This window comes from Leptonotus elevatus, chromosome 1, assembly GCF_054856555.1.
Source record: "Leptonotus elevatus isolate MCC_2025b chromosome 1, RoL_Lele_1.0, whole genome shotgun sequence".
Lineage (NCBI taxonomy): Eukaryota > Metazoa > Chordata > Actinopteri > Syngnathiformes > Syngnathidae > Leptonotus > Leptonotus elevatus.
Window position 1 is genome coordinate 14,685,961 of NC_141239.1, and position 22,282 is coordinate 14,708,242.

The 22,282-nt window shown below is 39.3% G+C and overlaps 5 protein-coding genes across 6 annotated transcripts; all 5 read right to left on the minus strand.

The window, feature by feature from the left end:
• Positions 1-548: 548 nt before the first annotated feature.
• LOC147180992 (uncharacterized) lies at positions 549-4,252 on the minus strand. Its single transcript, XM_086076172.1, has 2 exons — positions 3,885-4,252; positions 549-1,752 (listed from the first exon to the last, which is right to left on the minus strand). The coding sequence occupies exons 1-2, from the start codon at positions 4,006-4,008 to the stop codon at positions 764-766; spliced, it is 1,113 nt and encodes a 370-aa protein (XP_085932298.1). The 5' UTR covers positions 4,009-4,252; the 3' UTR covers positions 549-763.
• Positions 4,253-4,451: 199 nt separating this feature from the next.
• LOC147180993 (uncharacterized) lies at positions 4,452-6,795 on the minus strand. Of its 2 annotated transcripts, XR_015094841.1 has the most exons (4): positions 6,347-6,484; positions 6,063-6,191; positions 5,817-5,972; positions 5,659-5,742 (listed from the first exon to the last, which is right to left on the minus strand). XR_015094841.1 is itself a non-coding variant. In XM_086076107.1 (2 exons), the coding sequence occupies exons 1-2, from the start codon at positions 6,495-6,497 to the stop codon at positions 4,730-4,732; spliced, it is 1,164 nt and encodes a 387-aa protein (XP_085932233.1). In that variant the 5' UTR covers positions 6,498-6,795; the 3' UTR covers positions 4,452-4,729. The 2 variants fall into 2 exon arrangements, 1 of the variants encoding a protein (XP_085932233.1); XM_086076107.1 differs by lacking the exons at positions 5,817-5,972; positions 6,063-6,191 and having other exon boundaries at positions 4,452-5,742; positions 6,347-6,795.
• A 674-nt stretch (positions 6,796-7,469) lies between these two features.
• On the minus strand, positions 7,470-10,423 carry LOC147180994 (uncharacterized). Its single transcript, XM_086076159.1, has 2 exons — positions 9,941-10,423; positions 7,470-8,753 (listed from the first exon to the last, which is right to left on the minus strand). Exons 1-2 carry the CDS (start codon positions 10,056-10,058, stop codon positions 7,744-7,746), a joined length of 1,128 nt encoding a protein of 375 aa, XP_085932285.1. The 5' UTR covers positions 10,059-10,423; the 3' UTR covers positions 7,470-7,743.
• A 628-nt stretch (positions 10,424-11,051) lies between these two features.
• LOC147180995 (uncharacterized) lies at positions 11,052-14,683 on the minus strand. The gene is made up of 2 exons (XM_086076147.1): positions 14,327-14,683; positions 11,052-12,235 (listed from the first exon to the last, which is right to left on the minus strand). The coding sequence occupies exons 1-2, from the start codon at positions 14,445-14,447 to the stop codon at positions 11,229-11,231; spliced, it is 1,128 nt and encodes a 375-aa protein (XP_085932273.1). The 5' UTR covers positions 14,448-14,683; the 3' UTR covers positions 11,052-11,228.
• Positions 14,684-15,210: 527 nt separating this feature from the next.
• Positions 15,211-21,882, minus strand: LOC147180996 (uncharacterized). Its single transcript, XM_086076093.1, has 3 exons — positions 21,491-21,882; positions 17,235-17,345; positions 15,211-16,529 (listed from the first exon to the last, which is right to left on the minus strand). Exons 1-3 carry the CDS (start codon positions 21,609-21,611, stop codon positions 15,532-15,534), a joined length of 1,230 nt encoding a protein of 409 aa, XP_085932219.1. The 5' UTR covers positions 21,612-21,882; the 3' UTR covers positions 15,211-15,531.
• Positions 21,883-22,282: the final 400 nt, after the last annotated feature.

Genomic DNA, 22,282 nt, shown 5'->3' on the forward strand with positions numbered 1-22,282 from the left:
TTTTAAAAAGCATTTTCGTTTTTATTTTATTTCTAGTTTTAATTTTATTGTTAGTTTTTGTTAACTAAAATAACCTTGGTGTGGTGATTTGTCAGTCAGTGCTTCGGAATCGCAAGGAAGTGACATTATGACATACTTCTTTGTCTAATGTATAAAAGTGTGTTCAGTGTTTCGCAAATTATTGTGTGAATTCTGAAAAAAATGTGAGGTTGACTTCATAGTGGTGAAAATCTTGTCCAATGTTTTGCTCCTTTAGTGTAAGCCTGTAAGGCGTTGATAATTATGTAATTATTTAGTTTTTAGTGTTTATGCAATCGTAAAAACTGTAAGAGGCAAAGATGAAAACGAAGACCATTTCTGCTATTAGTTTATTTAATTTATATCATTAGCTAAATGTTTTTCCAATTTTAGTTTTCATTAACTATAACCTTGTTCCAAACTAAAACATGTTTCTACATAGTTCACCTTACCTTAAGAGTCTTAAGCAGATTGTAACAGTGACTGCACTTGTGCTGTAAATGTTGTATACAAAAATTGTTACAAGCAGAGACAAAAATAACTTACTTTATTATCTTACTTTGAAATAATAATTTAAAAAATCAACATCACTACAATATAATGGTTCTTCTGTCATTGATCAAATTGACTTAACATCTAAAAATCATCCTAAAATTCAATTAGGTGTTTTATGCAAATTTTGCATCTGACCACTAAGTGTCCGTTTCTTGAGATTTATTTTAAAGCCTCAACGACCACTTTTAATCTAACCAGAACACTTGTGTTTATGAACCTGCTGTTTAGTAGAGAATGTTTTAGCACAAATTGTGCAGGAAAAAGGTTTCTCTCCACTGTGTGTTCTTTTGTGCGTTTTCAAATTACCGCTTTGAGAGAATCTTTGGCCACAAACAGAGCAGGCGAAAGGTTTTTCTCCACTGTGTGTAGTTGCGTGTCTTGTTAAATGTGACTTTGTAATGAATCGTTTACCACAAATTAAGCAGGCATAATGTTTTTCTCCAGTGTGGGTTATTGTGTGTTTTCGTAAACTTGTTTTCTGAGAAAAGCTTTTGCCACAATCTGAGCAGGAAAAAGGTTTCTCTCCGGTGTGTGTTCTTGTGTGAATTACGAGAACTACCTTTTCAGAGAATGTTTTACCACAAACTGAGCAGACAAAAGGCTTTTCTCCAGTGTGTGTTCTCGTGTGACATTTTAAATTTATCTTTGAGGAGAATGTTTTACCACAAACTGAGCAGATGAAAAGTTTTTCTCCAGTGTGTGTTCTTGCGTGACGTTTTAAACCTGTCTTCGAGGATAATGTTTTACCACAAACTGAGCACATGAAAGGTTTTTCTCCAGTGTGTATTCTCATGTGAATGTTCAAAAACCACTTTGTTTTGAATTTCCCCCCACACTGATAACATTCAAAGCCTTCGCGTTCATTGTCGCTATCATCATCATCGTCAGTGTCTGTAAAGTCAGACGTGTCATCACGATGCGCTTGCGATGGTCCACAGAGGTCTGCATCGCCTTCTGTTGTCAAGTGTTGACTTGAGCCTGCAGGCTCCGCCCCTCTGTTCTCTTTACTCTCATCCCTGTCATCATCTTCACTCTTGAAAGTGACAAATGTCAGCAATGACTTGTTGATTTTCTCCTCCTCGACTTTTTTGATAGGAAAGGGCTCTTCCGCCTCCTCCTTTTTAATTTGAGGGAAATCTGCTTCCTGCTGCCAAGGATTGAAATATTTTTCATCGACATCTGCAGGAAAAGAAGACAAACGCATTTTGTTTGATTCAGTCAAAACTGTGACTGATATTGGTTGTCTATTACTGTTTCTTCTATGCTGTTTCTACAAACTTGTAACTCAAAAATATTCACAATTTAAATCAAGCTCCCCCAATTAAATTAAATTAAATGTTAGAAAAGTGTCCCAGCCACTACGAAAATGTTACATGCTATTAGCAACAACAAAAAAATCAATGTATTGTAAAATATACAGAGCTGGGCACTCCCGTTAATCTACCAAAAAGCTACTCAGTTATTATGACTTTGTACTTATAAATATCTGGGTGGGCATTTGGGAAACTCATGAAATTCCCAATGGCCTCAACCAAATTTCAGGTAATCTCTTTTAATATCCATTTATATTATGCATAGTACAGTATAGCACTGCGGGTCTCTAGAAAGTTTGGGAGATTTTCGACAAATCTCTCCCCAAGGATTTTGGAATGACCTTCCGTTAAATATTAGGCAACCTCCCTCTCTACCCACTCTTAAAACACATCTTTGTTCTTTGCCGTTTGACTCATCATTGTTTCAATGTTTTATGGTGCCTGCTGTATTTTATTATTAATTTATTTATTTTATTTACTTACCTACTTGTGTTATTTTATTGACTTATTCATTTACCCACTTAAGATAATTATTAATGTATTTGGTGTTATTTTTGTTTTACCCGTCTCTATTCCATGACTCATTTTTACTTCATGTACAGCACTTTGTATGAAATGAAATTCCGAGTTGAGTAGTTTTTGGTCTGTGAGACAAAGTGACGTCAGAACCACAGTTGTGATTTTGCCGATCGTCAAGTGCACAATTGAGTGAGCTCTGTTTATTTATTAGGAAAGGCAACTGTGTTCGGCTGTCAGGTGTGCAAATCATCACATCGATTAGACTGCCTTTAAAAAGTAGTTCGATGACTCTAACTGCAGCCGGGGTAAAATAATAATTCAATAGCACCGCATTGGCCCCAAAAATACGCCTGCACACCAGGCATCTGCCCTGTATGCCAGATGGCCAGTCTAGCCCTGGATGGAGTCAGATAGCTGCGTCTGAATTGACAGTGTGTGCCAGTGCAGGAGAACCAGGCCAATGGTGGCCAGGCATTAAGTCTTACCTGGAAGGTGTGCTGCTTGCACAGTAGGGATAGACCAGGTCGATTATTGGCGCCAATATTGGGCATTTTGATAAATATCTGTATTGACCTTTAAAAAAAAAATCTGACGGCCAATAAAAAGTACAACTAAAACCATTTTAATCTAAGGGAACTATTTAAGGAAATTTTCAGTTCACTTTATAAGAGATGCTGCTGACCCTGGGAACCTTCTGAATGTTTTTTTTTTGTTCAACATTAAAACAAAGAAATGGTAACTTCACTATTTTTCATGTCCAATAAATACCTTTAAAAATACATTTTGCCATTTGCTGTCGACTGAAGATGACATGATATGTGCTGAGGAAACAGGTAACGACCAATTACCTGTTTTCTGGGGTTGGTCATGTGACATTAGCAAATTGAGCCATGATTGGTCGCTACCTGCTTGGTTCATCAGTCCTCATGCCAAAAGTTAGCTAATCTAATCAGTGTATGCAGGGGGAACCAGCCAATTAGAGGCAAAGGAGCGTAGGCTATGGCTGCACGTCGTGTATCTGAGGGGGGATTTAGAAGTAAAGTATGCCCTTGTGAACTATGGACTATATGCCACGGAGGAGGCACGTCCCAGTACTTGCGCTTCCGCCTTTGTGCCGCTCGGTTACGCGTTCCCTTCGACGGGTGCGAGGCTATTAGCGTGTAGTGGCTGTCTCAGTGTCCGAAGCATTTCAGATAGCCGAGACGCCCTCCCGCCGATGAGCGGGAGCGCGCGGTTCGGGGGCGAAGGGAGTGTTGGAGCGCGGCCAGCAGTGGCCGGAAACGGCGCTGATGTGTAAAACCCGGAAGTCGGAAATCCGTGGCATCTACCCCATTGTGGAAAGTTTCACGCTTGTATCACCTCGTGAGCAATTCTTGTGTAATATAGCACCGATTACCTAGACTAATATTGTTAATAAAGAAAACTAAAATTTGCGGACGCGTCGAGCATAAACCAAGATTAAAAGATGCACATACATACCTGCTTTGTGCGGCACAACACGAGACTCGTTGCAACCAGCGTCCAGCAGTTGATGTTGTTGCTCGTTCTCCTCTTTTATTCCACAAACTTTCTCCACGCACTCGACTGTCGTTCTTGCAAACATTTGCACACGATAAACCCAACAAGTTGCTATCTGTTGGCGGCTAGCGAATCCAGCTAAGCTAAATCGAAAAGTTTCAACGAGCACCGAGAAGTTTATCCACGAGCAAGGATTTAATAAATGTTGTAGTCCTTTAAAGTATAGACCGGCGTTGAGAGTTCAGTCTGTTCAGTACTAATTCGCGCAGAAACACTTATTAGCGGCGCGTGTGTACTGTGATTACGCCAAGAAACCATTGGCACGGAAGTAGAAATTAAAACAACTGGTAAGGTGCGTTCGGAACTATACGCCGAGTACGCTCTACTCCACTTCGAGGAACTCAAGAGGCCAGCACGTCAGGCAGGAGTCAGGACGAATGTAAGTACAAGCAACTAGTATGAGCAAACTGTCGGACGACAGACAAACAATGTCATTCATCACACGTATACCGTGAATAGAAACAGCATCGGAATCTTTATTGGCCAAGTATGTAAACTGACACACAGTTGTCCCCGGTGGTTTGGGCCACACTTGATTGTGATGAACATTTGCACTTATATAATATTATTTTAAAATTTATGTCAGCTCACCCCTGAAAAATTCTTTTTATTCTACACATCTCTTAATGTCATCCCCTTTGATAAATTGACTTAACATCTCAAAATCATCCTAAATTTAAATTAAGTGTTTTATGCAAATTTTACATCTGACCACTGTCCAAAAATTGTTTTAAGCCACTTTTAATCTAACCAGAACACTTGTGTTTCTGAACCTGCTGTTTGCTAGAGAATGTTTTAGCACAAGTTGTGCAGGAAAAAGGTTTCTCTCCGGTGTGTGTTCTTTTGTGCGTTTTCAAATTACCACTTTGAGAGAATCTTTGGCCACAAATAGAGCAGGTAAAAGCTCTTTCTCCACTGTGTGTAGTTGAGTGTCTTGTTAAATGAAACTTTGAATTGAATTTTTTACCACAAATTAAGCAGGCATAATGTTTTTCTCCAGTGTGGGTTATTTTGTGTTTTCGTAAACTTGATTTCTGAGAAAAGCTTTTGCCACAATCTGAGCAGGAAAAAGGTTTCTCTCCTGTGTGTATTCTTGTGTGATTTACCAGAACTGCCTTTACAGGGAATCTTTTACCACAAAATGAACAGACGAAAGGCTTTTCTCCAGTGTGTGTTCTTGTGTGACATTTTAAAAGTATCTTTGTGGAGAATGTTTTATCACAAAATGAACAGATGAAAGGTTTTTCTCCAGTGTGTGTTCTTATGTGATTGCTCAAATAGCACTTTGATTTAAAATGTTTCCCACACTGAGAACATTTAAAGCCTTCATGTTCACTGTTGTCGCCATTGTCATCGTCGTCGTCTTCATCATCGTCATCATCGTCGTCATCATCATCATCATAATAATAGTCATGATCATTCTTGTCACTATCACCACCACCACCATCATCATCATCATCAGTGTCTGTAAAGTCTGACGTGTCATCACGATGCGCTTGCGATGGTCCACAGAGGTCTGCATCACCTTCTGTTGTCAAGTGTTGACTTGAGGTGCCGCCGGGAGGCTCCGCCCCTGCGTTCTCTTCGCTCTCATCCTTGTCATCATCTTCACTCTTGAAAGTGACAAATGTCAGTAATGACTTGTTTATATTTTCTTCTTCCACTTTTTCGATGGGAAAGGGCTCTTCCTCCTCCTCCTTTTTAATTTGAGGGAAATCTGCCTCCTGCTGCCAAGGACTGAAATATTTCTCACCTATGGCTGCAGGACAAGGCAAACACATTTAGTTTGGTTCAGTCAAATTTCATGCTGTGACTTTGATATTGGGTGTGTACTGTGTCTACTATGCTGTTTTCAATCGGGGTGAGACAGTCCCTCTCATTCCGTGTACTTTTGCGAGTCTTCATTTCATAAAGCTTTCGCCAAATATGTGGAGACACGCTGAAAAGTGGGCATCATAATCGACGGAAATTGACGATTGACGGAAGTGCCTAGAATTAAGACGAAACTGTAAATTAACGACTTTGATGATGTAAACACAAACTGCTATTAGCAGGCAGCACTTAGAAACACACAAACACCTCTGATTTAAGTCTCACGCCAAGAAGACTGGGTCAATAGTTGACAGCCCTGGTGGGTAGAACCGTAGAACTGTGCCAAATGCAGTTTCCTTGGCATTTCGGTGGTTTATAGAGCCCCCCCCCCCCTTCCTGCAAAAAAATTAATAATAATTATAATAATCTCTCTGCGTAGTGACCTTTATGTCAGGGAGTTCCGGCAATAAATTGTAGCCACTTTTACCTCTTGCTCACATACAAATCTTTATTTGAAAACAAAGAAGGCTTCTTCGGAACCGGGGGCTTACTTGGAATCACCGACAGAGCAGAGAATTCGTCCTCTTTGAAGCTTGTTTGCAGGTTACAGTTGCTGCTGTAGTTGTGGTCGTTAGCTAAGAAGCTAACGTTAGCCTCTTCGCTGGAGTCACTCGGGCGTTTCAGACCGGACTTTCTAGGCATTTTGATGATCTTCGTTTATTCTTCTACCACAGGTTTTGTGTCATCTAATTCGGTTAAATTCTGACCAAGAATTTTTCGAGAACAAGTGTCAATTTGTGCATTAATTCACGTTCGAACCCGAGAGCTCGAGAGAGTGCGACTATTCACTCCGCCATCTTGGCGGAACCTCCGATTTGTAAACAACTAGGGTGCGTTCGGAACTATGCACCGATCGCGTTCTGCTCCACTACAAGGAACGCAGAGGCCGATAAACAACCTCATCCGTCACACGTTTATCGTGAATAGAACCTGAATCAGAGTTTTTATCGACCAACACACAGATTTCGTCTCCGATAGTTTGAGGCACAGTGAAGCAACAAGCAACTGTTAACTAGCTTTTATGCTGGGGTGTGGCTTTCATCCATGTTAGGTAAGTTTATGTTGCCGTCATTATTATGACTCCATGTCCACACCTGGAATCAGTTTGATGCACACCTCAAAACTGCTTGTTTTCTCCGCCTTGGTATGTATTTTAATGTCCTTACTTAGCCACCACCCAATTAGCTTTAAGTAGCTTCTATAGGGTGTCTCTTATGATTGTATGTTTAGGTTGCTCTTATGATGATGAATATACAACTGTAATATTTTGACGTGAATAAATTGAAAATGAATACCCAAATAAATACATTTCAATTTAACACCAAAAGCTCATGATTATATTAACAAAGACGAAAACAAAGGACATTTCTGCTATTATTATTTTTTAAACATAAGATGTAGTTTCAGTAAAAGTCTTTGTTTTTAAAACCGCATTTTTCACTTTATATCATTAGCAAAAATATTTTTCCAATGTTAGTTTTTGTCAACTATATAACCTCGTTTCAAACTATAAAGCGTGTTTGTACATAGTTCATGTCAAAAAAGCCGGCCCATCTGAAAATATTATTTTTGAACAAAATGTTCACAAACGACACAACACTACTCATGTGAAGCAGTAGGTTTTTACAGGGACTGCGCTTGTGATTTCAATGTTTACAAAAATTGTTACAGCCAAAGAGATAAAATATTTTACATTTTATTTTATTGACATGTTTTGTGTGTGTGTGTGTGGGGGGGGGGGGGGGGATATCACAGCAACATAATGGTTCTTCTGTCACTGATAACATTGACTTGGCATCTAAAAACCAATCCTAAAATTAATTTTGTTATTTTATGCAAAATTCAGACTGACCACAATGTGCCAGTTTCTTCTGATTTTTTTATAGCTTCAATGACCACTTTTGATTTGACCAGAGCATTTGTGTTTCTGAACCTGCTGTTTACTAGAGAATCTTTTAGCACAAATTGCGCAAGGAAAAGGTTTCTCTCCAGTGTGTGTTCTTTTGTGTGTTTTCAAATTACAGCTCTGAGAGAATCTTTGGCCACAAACAGAGCAAGCAAAAGCTTTTTCTCCACTGTGTGTAGTTGAGTGTCTTGTTATATGTGCCTTTATATAGAATCTTTTACCGCAAATTGAGCAGGCATAAGGTTTTTCTCCAGTGTGTATTTGTTTGTGCCTTTGTAAACTTCCGTTTATGGTAAAGCTTTTTCCACAGTCTGAGCAGGAAAAGGGTTTCTCCCCGGTGTGTGTCCTTGCGTGACTTATTAGAATTGAATTTAAAGCAAATCTTTCACCACAAACTGAGCAGATGAAAGGCTTTTCTCCAGTGTGTCGTCTTGTGTGATTTTTTAAATGTGTCTTTGCATGGAACGTTTCACCGCAGACTGAGCAGGCGAAAGGTTTTTCCCCAGTGTGTATTCTCATGTGAGTGTTCAAATACCACTTTGATTTGAATCTTTTCCCACACTGAGAACATTCAAAGCCTTCACGTTCATCATCGTTGGAGTCATCATCATCGTCGTCCTCTTCATCATCATCATCATAATTATCATGATCATTCTTGTCACTATCACCACCACCATCATCATCATCATCATCAGTGTCAGTAGGGTCTGACATGTCGTCATGATGCGCTTGTGATGGTCCACAGAGGTCTGCATCACCTTCTGTGTTCAAGTATTGAGTGGAGCTGTCACCTGGAGGCTCCGCCCCTCCGTTCTCGTCACTCTCACCCTGGTCATCATCTTCACTCTTTCTCTCAAGGACAATGGTCAATAATGACTCACTGATATTCTCCTCCTTCACTTTTTCGATGGGAAAGGGTTCTTCTTCCTCCTCTTTAATTTGAGGGAAATCTGCCTCCTGCTGCCAAGGACGGAGATATTTTTCACCGATGTCTGCAGGACAAGAAGACAAACGCATTTAGTTTGGTTTATGCTGTGACTTTGACATTGTTTGTGTATTATTGTTTGTATAGTGGTGCCTTGACTAATGAGATTAAATTAAAACTATTCATAAATGATGCTAGAAATGTGTTCAAGCCACTGAAAATGTGTTTACATGCTATTGGCAAATACAAATTCAGTGTTGTAGAATATAAATATTAATTAAAACAATTGTAAAGAAATTAACGGGCTTCATGCTGCATACACACACCTTGGTACACGCCCACTTCCTGGTTTTACACAAGCAAGACTGTCGTGATTTGGGTTTTTGTTGATTAGATTTTAGTTGGCATGTTTCCTTTTTCTCTGTGATGATCTGTGTTTTGTTACGTTTTCCTTGTGTCTCCCTTTGTGTCATCAAGTCTTATCACGTCCCCTTGTGTTATAGCCAATCAGTTCCCTCAGCTACATGTCTTGTCCATGTGTCTGTCGTGTAATTAGTGAGTATGACAGTGTATTATTTTCCTGTTTTCTTTCAGTCTAAGTCGGTCCATTGTCATCATGTCTTGTCATTTTCAGCCAGGTTAAGTCTCATTTTAGGTATCACGTTGATTTTTGTTTTCATTTTTTCCATATTCCAAACAATGTAATGGTTGACATTTGTTGCGGTAGGCATTCATTTTAAAACACCCAAAATTATATTCTTATGGTATCATCAAACTTTTTTTCTTTTCTTTTTTTTACAGACAACAAAATGTCTTGTATATTTCCATATATTAATCAATTATTTAACACTCCAGTAATTTTTTTCCCGGTAAATATGAGCATTTTCGCTCAATAGCTTGCAAGTCATGTGACCTACCCCGGCCCAGACGCCTTTCTTTTCTCTCATTCTTTTACTTTTTTATTTCAACCCTTTCAATTAACTTAATATTGTAAATAGGCTACCCCCATAAGATTGCGGGATAGGCCGCATTAAATCAAATAGATATTGATTCCATTCACGGAAACATATTTTACATTCAATAACACATCTTTACGTAGAGAGGCGGCTAGCTTCACCGCAGCAGCCGATGAGCCCAGAGTGTCGGGTCGCTAAAGTTACATTACGTAGAACCTCCACACGTTAGTTTCGCGTGGCTTCACGTGGGAACGCATACTCCCATTTATTTACCATAAAGCGTAAAAGACGTACATACTTGCTTTGTGTGGCACAGCACGAGGTTCCTGGCAAACAGCGTCCAGCAATTGTTGTTCGCGTTCCTCTTTTATTCCACAAACGTCCACCACGTACTCGGCTGTTATTATTCCACACATTTTCACACGATAAACCCAACAAGTTGCTATCTGATATGTCTGGTAGCGGCTAGCTAGCGAGCTGAGCTAACCTTAAGCTAAGCTAAGCCAAGTCGAGAAGCTTCAACGAGCACCGAGACAATTTTAACCACAAACTAAGATTTCATAAATGATGTCTTAGCCCTTTCAAGTAGAAACAGACGCACTAGGTTGGGCATTCAGACAGTTTAATATTGATTCGCGAATAAATAGTTATGGTTATGTAAAGGAAAAAAGGGCACGGAAGTAGATATGAAAACAATTGGTAGGGTATGTTCGGAACTAACTCTGAGCGCTCTCTGCTCCACTTCGAGGAACGCAGAGGCCAGCACGTCAGGCAGGACAAATGGAAACTGCACATAGTGTACAAGCAAATGAGCAAGATGGCTGACAGCAGATAAACAACCTCATTCATCACACGTGCACCGTGAATAGAAACAGAATCAGAATCTTTATTAGCCAAGTAACAACAAGCAGCTGTTAAGTAGCTTCTTTGGGGCGTCTCTTCCACATGTGGTTGATTGTATGTTCAGGTTGGCCTCATGATGAATATGAGTCTGTAATATTTTGACATGTAAATAAATAGAAATTGAAACCCGAAATAAATATATTTAAAATAAACCCAGAAAGCTCATGATTATTGACAGACTACCCAATCTATCGCCAGTTTTAAGCGGACAAAGACGAAAACGAAGGACATTTCTGCTATTAGCTTTGTAAACGTAGGATGTAGTTTCAGTTAGTCTTTGTTTTTTAAACAGCATTTTTTAATAAATATAATCAGCTAAACTGTTTTTTTCCCTTCAATTTTAGTTAACCATAAAATGTTTCCAAACTAAAACGTGTTTCTACTTAGTTCACCTCAAAAAAGCCGGCCCATCTGCAAATAACTTTTCTGAAGCAGTAGTTTTTACAGGGACTGCGCTTGTGCTTTTAAAGTTGTTTACAGAAATTGTTACATCAAAAGAGACAAAATACTTTACATTTTACTTTATTGACATGTTTGGGGGAGGGGGGTATCACTACAACAAAATAGTTATTCTGTCAAATTAAGAAAATTATCCTAAAATTCAATTTGGTATTTTATGCAAAATTCAGAATGTTACATTTGACCACAGTGTCAGTTTCTTGAGATAAAAAAAAAAAAAAGCTTCAACGACCACTTCTACTCCGACCAGAACACTTGTGTTTCTGAACCTGCTGTTTACTAGAGAATGTTTTAGCACAAATTGTGCAGGAAAAAGGTTTCTCTCCAGTGTGTGTTCTTTTGTGCATTTTCAAATTGCCGCTTTGAGAGAAACTTTGACCACAAACAGAGCAGGCAAAAGGTTTTTCTCCACTGTGTGTAGTTGCGTGTCTAGTTAAATGTGACTTTATATAAAATCGTTTACCACAAATTGAGCAGGCATGAGGTTTTTCTCCAGTATGTATTTGTTTGTGCCTTTGTAAACTTCCGTTTATGGCAAAGCTTTTTCCACAGTCTGAGCAGGAAAAGGGTTTTTCCCCGGTGTGTGTTCTTGCGTGATCTACTAAAATTGCCTTCAAAGCAAATCTTTTGCCACAAACTGAGCAGACAAAAGGCTTTTCTCCAGTGTGTGTAATTGTGTGATTGTTTAAATGTGCCTTTGTGGAGAATGTTTTACCACAAACTGAGCAGACGAAAGGTTTTTCTCCAGTGTGTGTTCTTGCGTGATTGTTTAAATGTGACTTTGTGGAAAATGTTTTACCACAAACTGAGCACATGAAAGGTTTTTCTCCAGTGTGTATTCTCATATGAATCTTAAAATACCACTTTGTTTTGAATTTCCCCCCACACTGATAACATTCAAAGCCTACGCGTTCATTGTCGCTATCATCATCATCGTCGTCGTCGTCAGTGTTTGTAAAGTCTGACGTGTCGTCACGATGCGCTTGCGATGGTCCACAGAGGTCTGCATCACCTTTTGTTGTTAAACGTTGACTTGAGCTGCCGCTGGGAGGCTCCGCCCCTCCGTTGTCTTCACTCTTGAAAGTAACAAATGTCAATAATGACTTGTTGATATTCTCCTCTTCCACTTTTTGGATGGGAAATGGCTCTTCCTCCTCCTCCTCCTCCTCCTTTTTAATTTGAGGGAAATCTGCCTCCTGCTGCCAAGGACGGAGATCTTTTTCACTGACATCTGCAGGACAAGACAAACGCATTTAGTTTGGTTCAGTCTGATTTCATACTGTGACGCCCAATTCACACTGACTGCGGACCGGACGCGGTGCGTTTTCATACGGCCGGCGCGAGGAATAGAAAGCATTTGAGTCTGCGTGTAAATTCACACCAGCTGCAGTGCGCTGCGGAAGGTATTTCCGCAAGCGTTCAATTTTTTTCCGGACGCCGCATGCGGATTTTCATGAAGCTGAAGAAATTACGCGAGCCGGACAGGAAGTCGAGCGTCGACATCAAGGTAGATATTTCAAAATAAAACAGTTTGCAAACTCATTTTTGGGGGAGGGAAGCTCGCTAACTACAAAGCATGACATGAGTTGGACATTTAAGACAAAAAGACGAGCTCAGAATAAATGAAACATGACAAAATTGCTTTAAACACAAAACTTACTTACCCCTGGAAGAAGTCCCAGAAATAATGTCCAAAAGCATATCGAGGTGACAACAGGCAAGTGTGGCTATTGTTTACCAAGAGGACTTTATATACACCAGAGGTGGGCAATCTCGGTCCTCGAGGGTCGGAGTCCTGCAGGTTTTGGAGGTTTCTCACTTCCAACGCAAGCTGATTCCAATCAACAGGATCGTTATCAGGCTTAAGCAGAGCTTGCTGATGAGCTGATCATATATCAGCTGTGTTGGAGAAGGGCAACATGCAAAAACTGCAGGACTTCGGCCCTCGATGCCCACCTCGGTTGTTATGGCGTGAACACAACTCTCCAGCGTGAACCTCCGTGATCTTGTGGTCTGGCGGGTGCAGATTTCCAGACACGGACAGCTCACGCGGTGTGAATTTCAGGCCGTGCGGATGCCGTACGGAAAACGCACCGCGTCGGTTCTGCAGTCGGTGTGAATTGGGTGTGACTTTAGCATTGTGTTTATTACTGTTTCTTCAGTGGTGCCTTGACTAACCAGATTAAACTCAAAGGACTTGTAATTGAAATCAAGCTCCCCCAATTAAAGAAATTGAAACACTAGATATGTGTATATTGAATTGATTTGAGAATTGCGCACTGGAATATCGCGATATATTGCCGAATCGATTTTTTTTTTTAACACCCCTAGTATATGGCAAGACAACAGGTTTATTTCCTGTTGCAGATGTTCTGACAACCTCAAGTTTATTCTGGTTTATGTAGCTTACACTGTGTGTATATTTTGATTAGTTGTGTTGACCTCTTTTTGAAGATTAAACTTGATATTTTTAATCAAATGATCTAAATTCAATTCAGCCTTTCCTTTTCCTGATCCTTTTTTTTCTCAATTAAAAGAAACAAATTAAAAATAATTGTCGATGACGACTAATATTAAAAACTTAAACCGTGATACATTTTTCAGTCATATCGCCCAGCTCTATGTTGCGGTCTATTTAAATAATTGATTAAATCGCCTCTAAACTTCGTATCGAACCGTTCTACTCCGAAAAAACATTGTTTTTCAATCGAATCACAACCTGTGTATCGAGATGTCTCGAATCTGTCTAATGCCAGAGATTCCCACAATTAGTGCCATGTTGGCTGGTTGACATACACCTCAGTTTTTTTTTAACATCACACTTTTGAATATTTTTTTTACTATAAATATTTGTATTTTCGCTCAATAGCTTGCAAGTCATGTGACCTATTGACCCCCAAATCAGTGCTGGATCATAGTAGTGCCATGTTGGCTGGTTGACATACGCCTTTCATGTTTTTCAATTTAACGGCAACCCCCCACAACAAAACAAAAACAAAAAAACAACCTGATTTTAACTAAAAATGGCATAGAGTTTCTCGCCTGTTTCACACTCAACACTACCCTAGTTTTCAAATAAATCAAACTAGGATCTGTTATATCCGTGTTTTCTTCTTCGTTTCTTATTGATGTGCTAAACTGTGGTACCGGGATGGGGTACAGATTACTAAACTGGGGGTACAGATAAGCAAAAAAAATAATAATATTCATACCCTGGCACAAGAGGGGTTCCGTACCTTTTATATGACCATCACTGTTTATTTATTTATGACGGAATGCATACGCCACTTACTATAAAGCTAAAAAGGTGTAGGCTCCATACCTGCTTTGTGTGGCCCAACACGAGGCTCATTGCAAACAGCGGCCAGCAGTTGTTGACGCTCGCTTTCCTCTTTCCTTCCGCAAACCTCCCCCACGTACTCGGCTGTCGTTCTTGCAAACATTTTCACACGATAAAATCAACAAGTTGCTATCTGATATGTTGCTAACAAACGCGCCTCTGTTAGCTGCTAGCGAATGTAGCTAAAATAAGATAAAACGAGAAGTTTCAACAAGCACCGAGACAATTGTATCCACAAGCGACTATTTCACAAATGATGTCCTAGTCCTTTGAAGTAGAAACAGACGTACTAGGTTGGGCACTCAGACAGTTTAGTATGGACTGTGGTTATGCAAAAAAAAAAAAGTATAACGGAAATAGATACCAAAACAACTGGTGGGGTGCGTTCGGAACTATCCTTCGAGCGCGCTCTGCTCCCCGAGCGCACCCCGCTCCACTTCGAGGAACTCATTACAAACAGTTGAACAACCTCATTCATCACACGTGCACCGTGAATAGAAACAGAATTGGAATCTTTATTAGCCAAGTAACAACAAGCAACTGTTAAGTAGCTTCTATGCGGTGTCTCTTCCACATGTGATTGTATGTTCATGTTGCCCTCATGATGAATAAGCAACTGTAATATTTTGACGTGAATAAATTGAAAACCAAAATAAATGTATTTAAATGGAACCCCGAAAGCTCATGATTACGATATTGACAGACTACCCAATCTAGTGCCAGTTTTAAGCGGACAAAGACGAAAACGAAGGACATTCCTGCTATTAGTTTTGTAAACCCAAGATGAAGTTTCAATTAGTCTTAGTTTTTTTTAAACAGCATGTTTGTTTGTTTTATATCATCAGCAAAAACAGCCAGAGACAAAATACTTTACATTTGACTTTATTTACTTTTTTTTTTTTTTTCATCACTACAATATAATAGTTATTTTTCTGTCGCTGTTAACTTTTGTTTGTTGATGCTTATAGGTTCATAGGCGTATAGGTTGTTTCCTCGTGTAAAGCACATTGAGTTGCCTAGTGTATGCAATGTGCTATATAGGCCTACAAATAAACTTGCCTTGCTGATAAAATTTACTTGGTATCTAAAAATCATCCTACAATTTAATTTGGATTTTATGCACAATTCAGAATTTTACATCTGACCACAAAGTGTCAGTTTCTTAATTCTTGATTTTTTTTAAAGCTTCAATGATCACTATTAATTTGACCAGAGCACTTGTGTTTCTGAACTTGCTGTTTACTTGAGAATGTTTTAGCACAAACTGTGCAGGAAAAAGGTTTCTCCCCAGTGTGTGTTCTTTTGTGTGTTTTCAAATTGCCGCTTTGAGAAAATCTTTGGCCACAAACAGAGCAAGCAAAAGCTTTTTCTCCACTGTGTGTAGTTGCGTGTCTTGTTAAACTTGCCTTTACATGGAATCTTTTACCACAAATGAAGCAGGCATAACATTTTTCTCCAGTGTGGGTTTTTTTGTGATTTTGTAATGTTGAGGTTTGAGAAAAACTTTTGCCACAATCTGAGCAGGAAAACGGTTTCTCTCCAGTGTGTGTTCTTGCGTGACTTACTAAAATGGCCTTAAAAGCAAAACTTTCACCACAAACTGTGCAGACAAAAGGCTTTTCTCCAGTGTGTGTTATTGTATGACTTTTTAAATGTGACTTTCTGGAGAATGTTTTACCACAAACTGAGCAGCTGAAAGGTTTTTCTCCAGTGTGTGTTTTTGCGTGATTTTTTAAAGTTGTCTTTGCACTGAACGTTTTACCACAAACTGAGCACATGAAAGGTTTTTCTCCAGTGTGTATTCTCTTGTGAATGTTCAAATACCACTTTGTTTTAAATTCCCCCCCACACTGATAACATTCAAAGCCTTCGCGTTCATTGTTGCTATCATCATCATCGTCAGTGTCTGTAAAGTCTGATGTGTCATCACGATGCGCTTGCGATGGTCCACAGAGGTCTGCATCACCTTTTGTTGTCAAGTGTTGACTTGAGCTGCCGCTGGGAGGCTCCGCCCCTCCGTTGTCTTCACTCTTGAAAGTAACAAATGTCAATAATGACTTGTTGATATTCTCCTCTTCCACTTTTTGGATGGGAAATGGCTTTTCCTCCTCCTCCTCCTCCTCCTTTTTAATTTGAGGGAAATCTGCCTCCTGCTGCCAAGGACGGAGATCTTTTTCACCGACATCTGCAGGACAAGACAAACGCATTTAGTTTGGTTCAGTCTGATTTCATACTGTGACGCCCAATTTACACTGACTGCGGAACGGACGCGAGGAATAGAATGCATTCGAGTCTGCGTGTCAATTCACACCAGCCACAGTGCTGCGGCGATGCGGAAGTTTTCGGCAAGCGTTCAATTTTTTCATAAACTTCCGTTTATGGTAAAGCTTTTTCCACAGTCGGAGCAGGAAAAAGGTTTCTCCAGTGTGTCGTCTTGTGTGATTTTTTTAAATGTGTCTTTGCATGGAATGTTTCACCGCAGACTGAGCAGGCGAAAGGTTTTTCCCCAGTGTGTCTTCTCATGTGAGTGTTCAAATACCACTTTGATTTTAATCTTTTCCCACACTGAGAACATTCAAAGCCTTCACGTTCATCATCGTTCGAGTCATCATCATCATCATCATCGTTGTCCTCTTCATCATCATCATAATTATCATGATCATTCTTGTCACTATCACCACCACCATCATCATCATCATCATCAGCGTCAGTCGGGTCTGACGTGTCGTGATGATGCGCTTGTGATGGTCCACAGAGGTCTGCATCACCTTCTGTGTTCAAGAATTGAGTTGAGCTGTCACCTGGAGGCTCCGCCCCTCCGTTCTCGTCACTCTCACCCTTGTCATCATCTTCACTCTGTCCTCAAGGACAATGGTCAATAATGACTCACTGATATTCTCCTCCTTCACTTTTTCGATGGGAAAGGGTTCTTCTTCCTCCTCTTTAATTTGAGGGAAATCTGCCTCCTGCTGCCAAGGACGGAGATATTTTTCACCGACGTCTGCAGGACAAGAAGACAAACACCATTTAGTTTGTTTGTTGAACATATAAACCAGCAACAGAAATACTGCAATTAAAATAAAAAGATTTAAAAGAAAAGTCATTTTTTACATACATGGTCATCATGAAGCACAGCTTACATGTTCAAAAGGGAGTAGGAAGAAGTAAAAAACGCTTTGAGTCCAACCCCTTACAACACCCCCACCCCAACCCCCACAAACTTACACATAAAAAACTGCACTTATACGTGCACAGATATGCCAACAGCATTGTGCATTTAGTTGATAAGCTAACATTTTTACAGATATATAAATCAGCACAAAGGCTTACACGTCACATATATTTTTAATTGCATTCTATTTTCTACATTTGTACTGACTTATACCTGATTTAAATTTTGTTGTTGTACTTTGTTTTTATGCATCCGTTTATTTAAACAAAACCAGTGATTCACACCTTTTCAGGTCACTTCCAAAATTATTCCACAAATTTACACCTATAATTGTACACACGCCGTTACTTAATATTTGTTCTTGTTTTGAATTTTTTTATGGACACTTTTAAGTATTTTGGAGACACAGCAAATATTGTTTATAGTCCACAATTGTCAAAAATTCTTGGAAAAACTTTTTAATGATAGGCTTGATAAATTCATAACAAAGCACAAATTATTAAACGATAGTCAGTATGGTTTTAGGGAAAATCATTTCACTGGACAAGCTTTGACCGAATCCATGGAAATCATTACCGATGTGATTGATCAAAAACTATACTCTATCGGAATTTTCCTTGATCCAAAAAAAGCATTTGATACAGTAAATCATGAAATATTATTTTAAAAATGAGAGAGAATCCGAATTAGAGGTGTAACTTTAGACTGAATACGAAGCTATTTATCTAAAATATATCAATATGTGACAATCGGAGGAGGCATGTCAAATAGACTCAAAGTCACATTTGGTGTACCCCAGGGCTCAGTTTTGGGTCCTAAATTGTTTATACTATACATAAATGACATATGCAAGTTCTCTAGTGTTTTAAAAATGGTACTCTTTGCTGATGATACAAATGTTTTCTGTGCAGGTGAGGATTTAAACAAGCTGGCCCAAAGTGTAAACGAAAAATTGTACAAGCTGCAACAATGGTTTGATGCAAACACTGAATCTTAACAAGTCAAAATTGATGTTATTTGGTTTAAAAAACAATAACAACAAAAAAGGACTTAAAGAAACTATAAACATTCAAGTCAGCAATGTGAATATTGAACGTGTTAGAGAACACAAGGTATTGGGAATAATAATTGATGACTTGCTAACATGGAATATTCAATAAGTAAACTAAAAAAAACTAGCTAGAAGTATATCTATTCTATTTAGAGCTCAAAATATGTTAAATCAGAGGGCCCTTCAAATTATTTATTGTGCGCTGATCCTGCCTTACTTGACCTATTGTGCTTAAATTGGGGGGGGGGGGGGGGGTGCCTATATAAGCCTACATCCCTTGATGGTACTCCAGAAAAAAAGCAGTAAGAATCGTACACAATGCTCCTTACAATGCACATACACATGAATTATTTATTAATTCTAAATTATTTAAATTATATGATTTAATAAACTTTAGGACTGTGCAGACAATGTATAAAGCGTCAAACCCCCCCCCCCCCCCGCAACAATGTTTTTCGCTGCGCTCATGCTCGCTACTTTCTTCTTCGTCTAAACTTGCTAAAGGAGCCTCCCTTGAATACATTGATTTCTCCACTGCGTTTTCACATTATTTTGTGTCTCTACGGCGAAAACGCCACAGTTTGTGCCTATAAACACATACAGTAAATACAAGTATATAAGTCCGTGCTTCTTTCGTGTAACCCACAGGAAATACTCGGGCCGTTGTCAACAAACATGACGCTTGCAGCAAATAATTATAGGAAGTTAAAAGCGGAAATGACGTTATTTACGTAATTACGTTGTCCGCGCGTCGCGGTCCAAATGGGTTATTCCAGTCGAGCACAAATGAGCATGTAAACGGGAGTAATTATTACCGCCACACATGTAAACGTGTTACCTTGATTGTTACAGAAACCGGAATTCTGACCTTAACCCGAATATTGACTGCATGTAAACGTAGTCAATGATGGCACAGCACACTGTTCTCTCAGGGATGTGATTTGACCAAAGTGAAATTATCTGAAAATTTAGCCGGGGGTCTGGGGGCCGCGGGCACTCAGCTCGGTCCAGAGCTCATGGGTTTTCCGTGTTTTTAAGTACTTTCAATGCACTCAGATGACAAAGAAATAGACAAAACAACAGCATAAATTTTCAATGTATATTGAACTATCCCATAAAAAATTGCAGTTTTAGTCAACTCAAAATCAGTCACATTCAAAAACATTGGACTGCCTTTGCTTTTAAAAACTATGACTGAGAATATCATCATATATATTTACCATGCAATAAATCATTTAATCAATCATTCTTAATTTAATACATAATGCATAACAAAAACATAAAATACCTCATGCAGCAAGCTCTGGTAAAAACACAATTATGCATTCGTCGAATGCATGATTGACTAAGATCATCTCTGTAACTGCATACATCAAGACAGTCAACATATTGAAACCTGAAAAGTGCTAACATGCAGCATTCATTTGAGTTTGTATCAATGATTAACCATGTTAAATATTTATGGCCATTTTTATTACGTTATAATATTTTCGAAAATTTGATTTCGATTAATTTGAAAAGTTTACCACCCACCTCAAAATTCACGACTCTATCAGCAACTGGTACAGGTTGTTGGGGTGGATCACGTCTCTCTATTACCGCTTCTGATTGTGATGTCAATAAGGGATGGAGGCCGTAAAGTTTTGGAGTTTTCGTTTGGGCACCGAAACTTCCAGCGATGGAATAATTTGTTGTTCTTGACTGGAGTTCTTTCACGTGTTTTTTGCTCTTTGCGTGACTTTCAAGAGCTTTGAAACCTCTCCCACCATAGTCAATGGTATCACGGCACCAAATGCAAATCGCTTTCGCGGCACGATCGATCTTCCGAATAAAGTCACTGAACAAATTCGTCACAGTCTTCTTTCCAACATTTGTAGATATATCCTTCTCTAACCAGTCCCATCGAAACTTGTTTTTTACGATCTTGTCAATTTCCTTAACTCGCGGAGCATCTTTGCGTTCGATCACGGACATCTTTCTTTAAACACCCGGCAAAAACGTCTGAGAAATGAACAATGGCATACTCCTATGCCTTTATAACAAGCGCGTTTATTGGTCAACACGGAGACTTCAGCCAATCGCAAGATCAGTTTCATTTCAGTTACGGAAACACTAAAATGGAATGCTGTCGAGAGACAAAATCGGATTTTTTACCACTTAAAAAATTGTAACATTTTATTTTTTGAGATAAAAAAAGCGGAATTCCGCGAATTAGCGGAAAAATCACATCCCTGTTCTCTGTTTCCCTTTCTCTCCAACCAAAAATGCTTTGTGCTTTTAGGGAGTAGTTAGCTGAAAAACGATTTCTTAGGGGGCACATCAATGAAAAAAGGTTGAGAACCTCTGTTCTAGGTCATGTGACCTATTGACCCCACATCAGTGCTGCATCATATTGCAATGTGGCTGGTTGACATACTTCTGTCATTTTTTTCCATTTCAACACCCCACTCTTTTTCTCCCCAGGGTTTTCGCTAATACCTTGGTAGGTCATGTGACCTATTTACCTCAAATCAGTTCTAGATCATAGCTCCATGTTGGGTAATTGACATACGCCTCTTTTTTCCACATTTTAACCGTTTCCTCATTTTTAAACAACTTAATATCGTACAGCTCGACGTTACATAGCCCGATATACTGTACACGCCTCTTAGCCAAAGTGTAAAATGGTCCTGTAATAAACGGATAATTTTTTTAACTTCTAATTATAATAACTTATTTCACCTTAATGAAAGGAGAAGCGGCTCGGGGGCAGAGAGAAGCGTTTACGCACAATCACGCACGACGAACCTCCGCAATTGAACCTTTCTAATGAAAACTTTCGAGCTTCGTGAGGCTTCCTATGGCCATCACTGTTATACAATTATAACGGGAATGCATATACGCCATTATTTACCATGAAGCGTAAAAGATGTAGCCTACATACCTGCTTTTTGTGGCACAACACGAGTCTCCTTGCAGCCGTCCAGCAGTTGATGTTGTTGCTCGTTCTCCTCTTTTATTCCACAAACTTGGTCCACGTACTCGACTGTGGTTCTTGCAAACATGTTCACTCGATAAACCCAACAAGTTGCTATCTGATATGTTGCTATCAAACGCGCATGTTAGCGGCTAGCGAACTTAGCTAAGCTAAGTCGAGAAGTTTCAACCAGCACCGAGACAATTTTATCCACAAGCGAGGATTTCATAAAATATGTCTTAGTTCTTTGAAGTAGAAACAGACGTACTAGGTTGGGCATTCAGTCCGTTCAGTACGGATTCGCGAATACATATTTAACAGCGCGTGTGTACTGTTGTTATGCAGGAAAAAAAAGGGCACGGAAGTAGCTAAGAAAACAATTGGTAGGGTACGTTCGGAACTAAAACCCGAGCGCGCTCTGTTCCACTTCAAGGAACGCAGAGGCCAGCACGTCAGACATGACAAATGGAAACTACAAGCAAGTATGAGCAAGACGCCTGACGGCAGTTTAACAAACTCATACATCAGATGTGTGACTAGAAACAGAAACAGAATCTGCCAAGTATGTAAAACACACAGAATTGTCTCCAATAGTTTGAGCGACACTGTGTGTAGCAACAAGCAACTTCTTATAGGGTGTCACTCTCACATGCGATTGTATGTTCGGGTTGCCCTCATGATGATGAATATGCAACTGTAATATTTTGACGAAAATACATTGAAATTGAATACTGAAATAAATACATAAAAAGAACCCTG

What these genes read in the sequence shown, in the direction of transcription:
- LOC147180995 (XM_086076147.1), bottom strand. Translation starts at nt 14,447, where the DNA reads ATGTTTGCAAGAACGACAGCCGAGTACGTGGGGGAGGTTTGCGGAAGG. An exon ending in TGTTGGGCCACACAAAGCAG is followed by an intron (nt 12,236 to 14,326) that starts GTATGGAGCCTA and finishes CTTGTCCTGCAG; the next exon opens with ATGTCAGTGAAAAAGATCTC.
- LOC147180993 (XM_086076107.1), bottom strand. Translation starts at nt 6,497, where the DNA reads ATGCCTAGAAAGTCCGGTCTGAAACGCCCGAGTGACTCCAGCGAAGAG. An exon ending in TGCTCTGTCGGTGATTCCAA is followed by an intron (nt 5,743 to 6,346) that starts GTAAGCCCCCGG and finishes CTTGTCCTGCAG; the next exon opens with CCATAGGTGAGAAATATTTC.
- LOC147180994 (XM_086076159.1), bottom strand. Translation starts at nt 10,058, where the DNA reads ATGTGTGGAATAATAACAGCCGAGTACGTGGTGGACGTTTGTGGAATA. An exon ending in TGCTGTGCCACACAAAGCAA is followed by an intron (nt 8,754 to 9,940) that starts GTATGTACGTCT and finishes CTTGTCCTGCAG; the next exon opens with ACATCGGTGAAAAATATCTC.
- LOC147180992 (XM_086076172.1), bottom strand. Translation starts at nt 4,008, where the DNA reads ATGTTTGCAAGAACGACAGTCGAGTGCGTGGAGAAAGTTTGTGGAATA. An exon ending in TGTTGTGCCGCACAAAGCAG is followed by an intron (nt 1,753 to 3,884) that starts GTATGTATGTGC and finishes CTTTTCCTGCAG; the next exon opens with ATGTCGATGAAAAATATTTC.
- LOC147180996 (XM_086076093.1), bottom strand. Translation starts at nt 21,611, where the DNA reads ATGTTTGCAAGAACCACAGTCGAGTACGTGGACCAAGTTTGTGGAATA. An exon ending in TGTTGTGCCACAAAAAGCAG is followed by an intron (nt 17,346 to 21,490) that starts GTATGTAGGCTA and finishes CTTGTCCTGCAG; the next exon opens with ACGTCGGTGAAAAATATCTC. An exon ending in AGTGAAGGAGGAGAATATCA is followed by an intron (nt 16,530 to 17,234) that starts GTGAGTCATTAT and finishes CTTGTCCTGCAG; the next exon opens with ATGTCGGTGAAAAAGATCTC.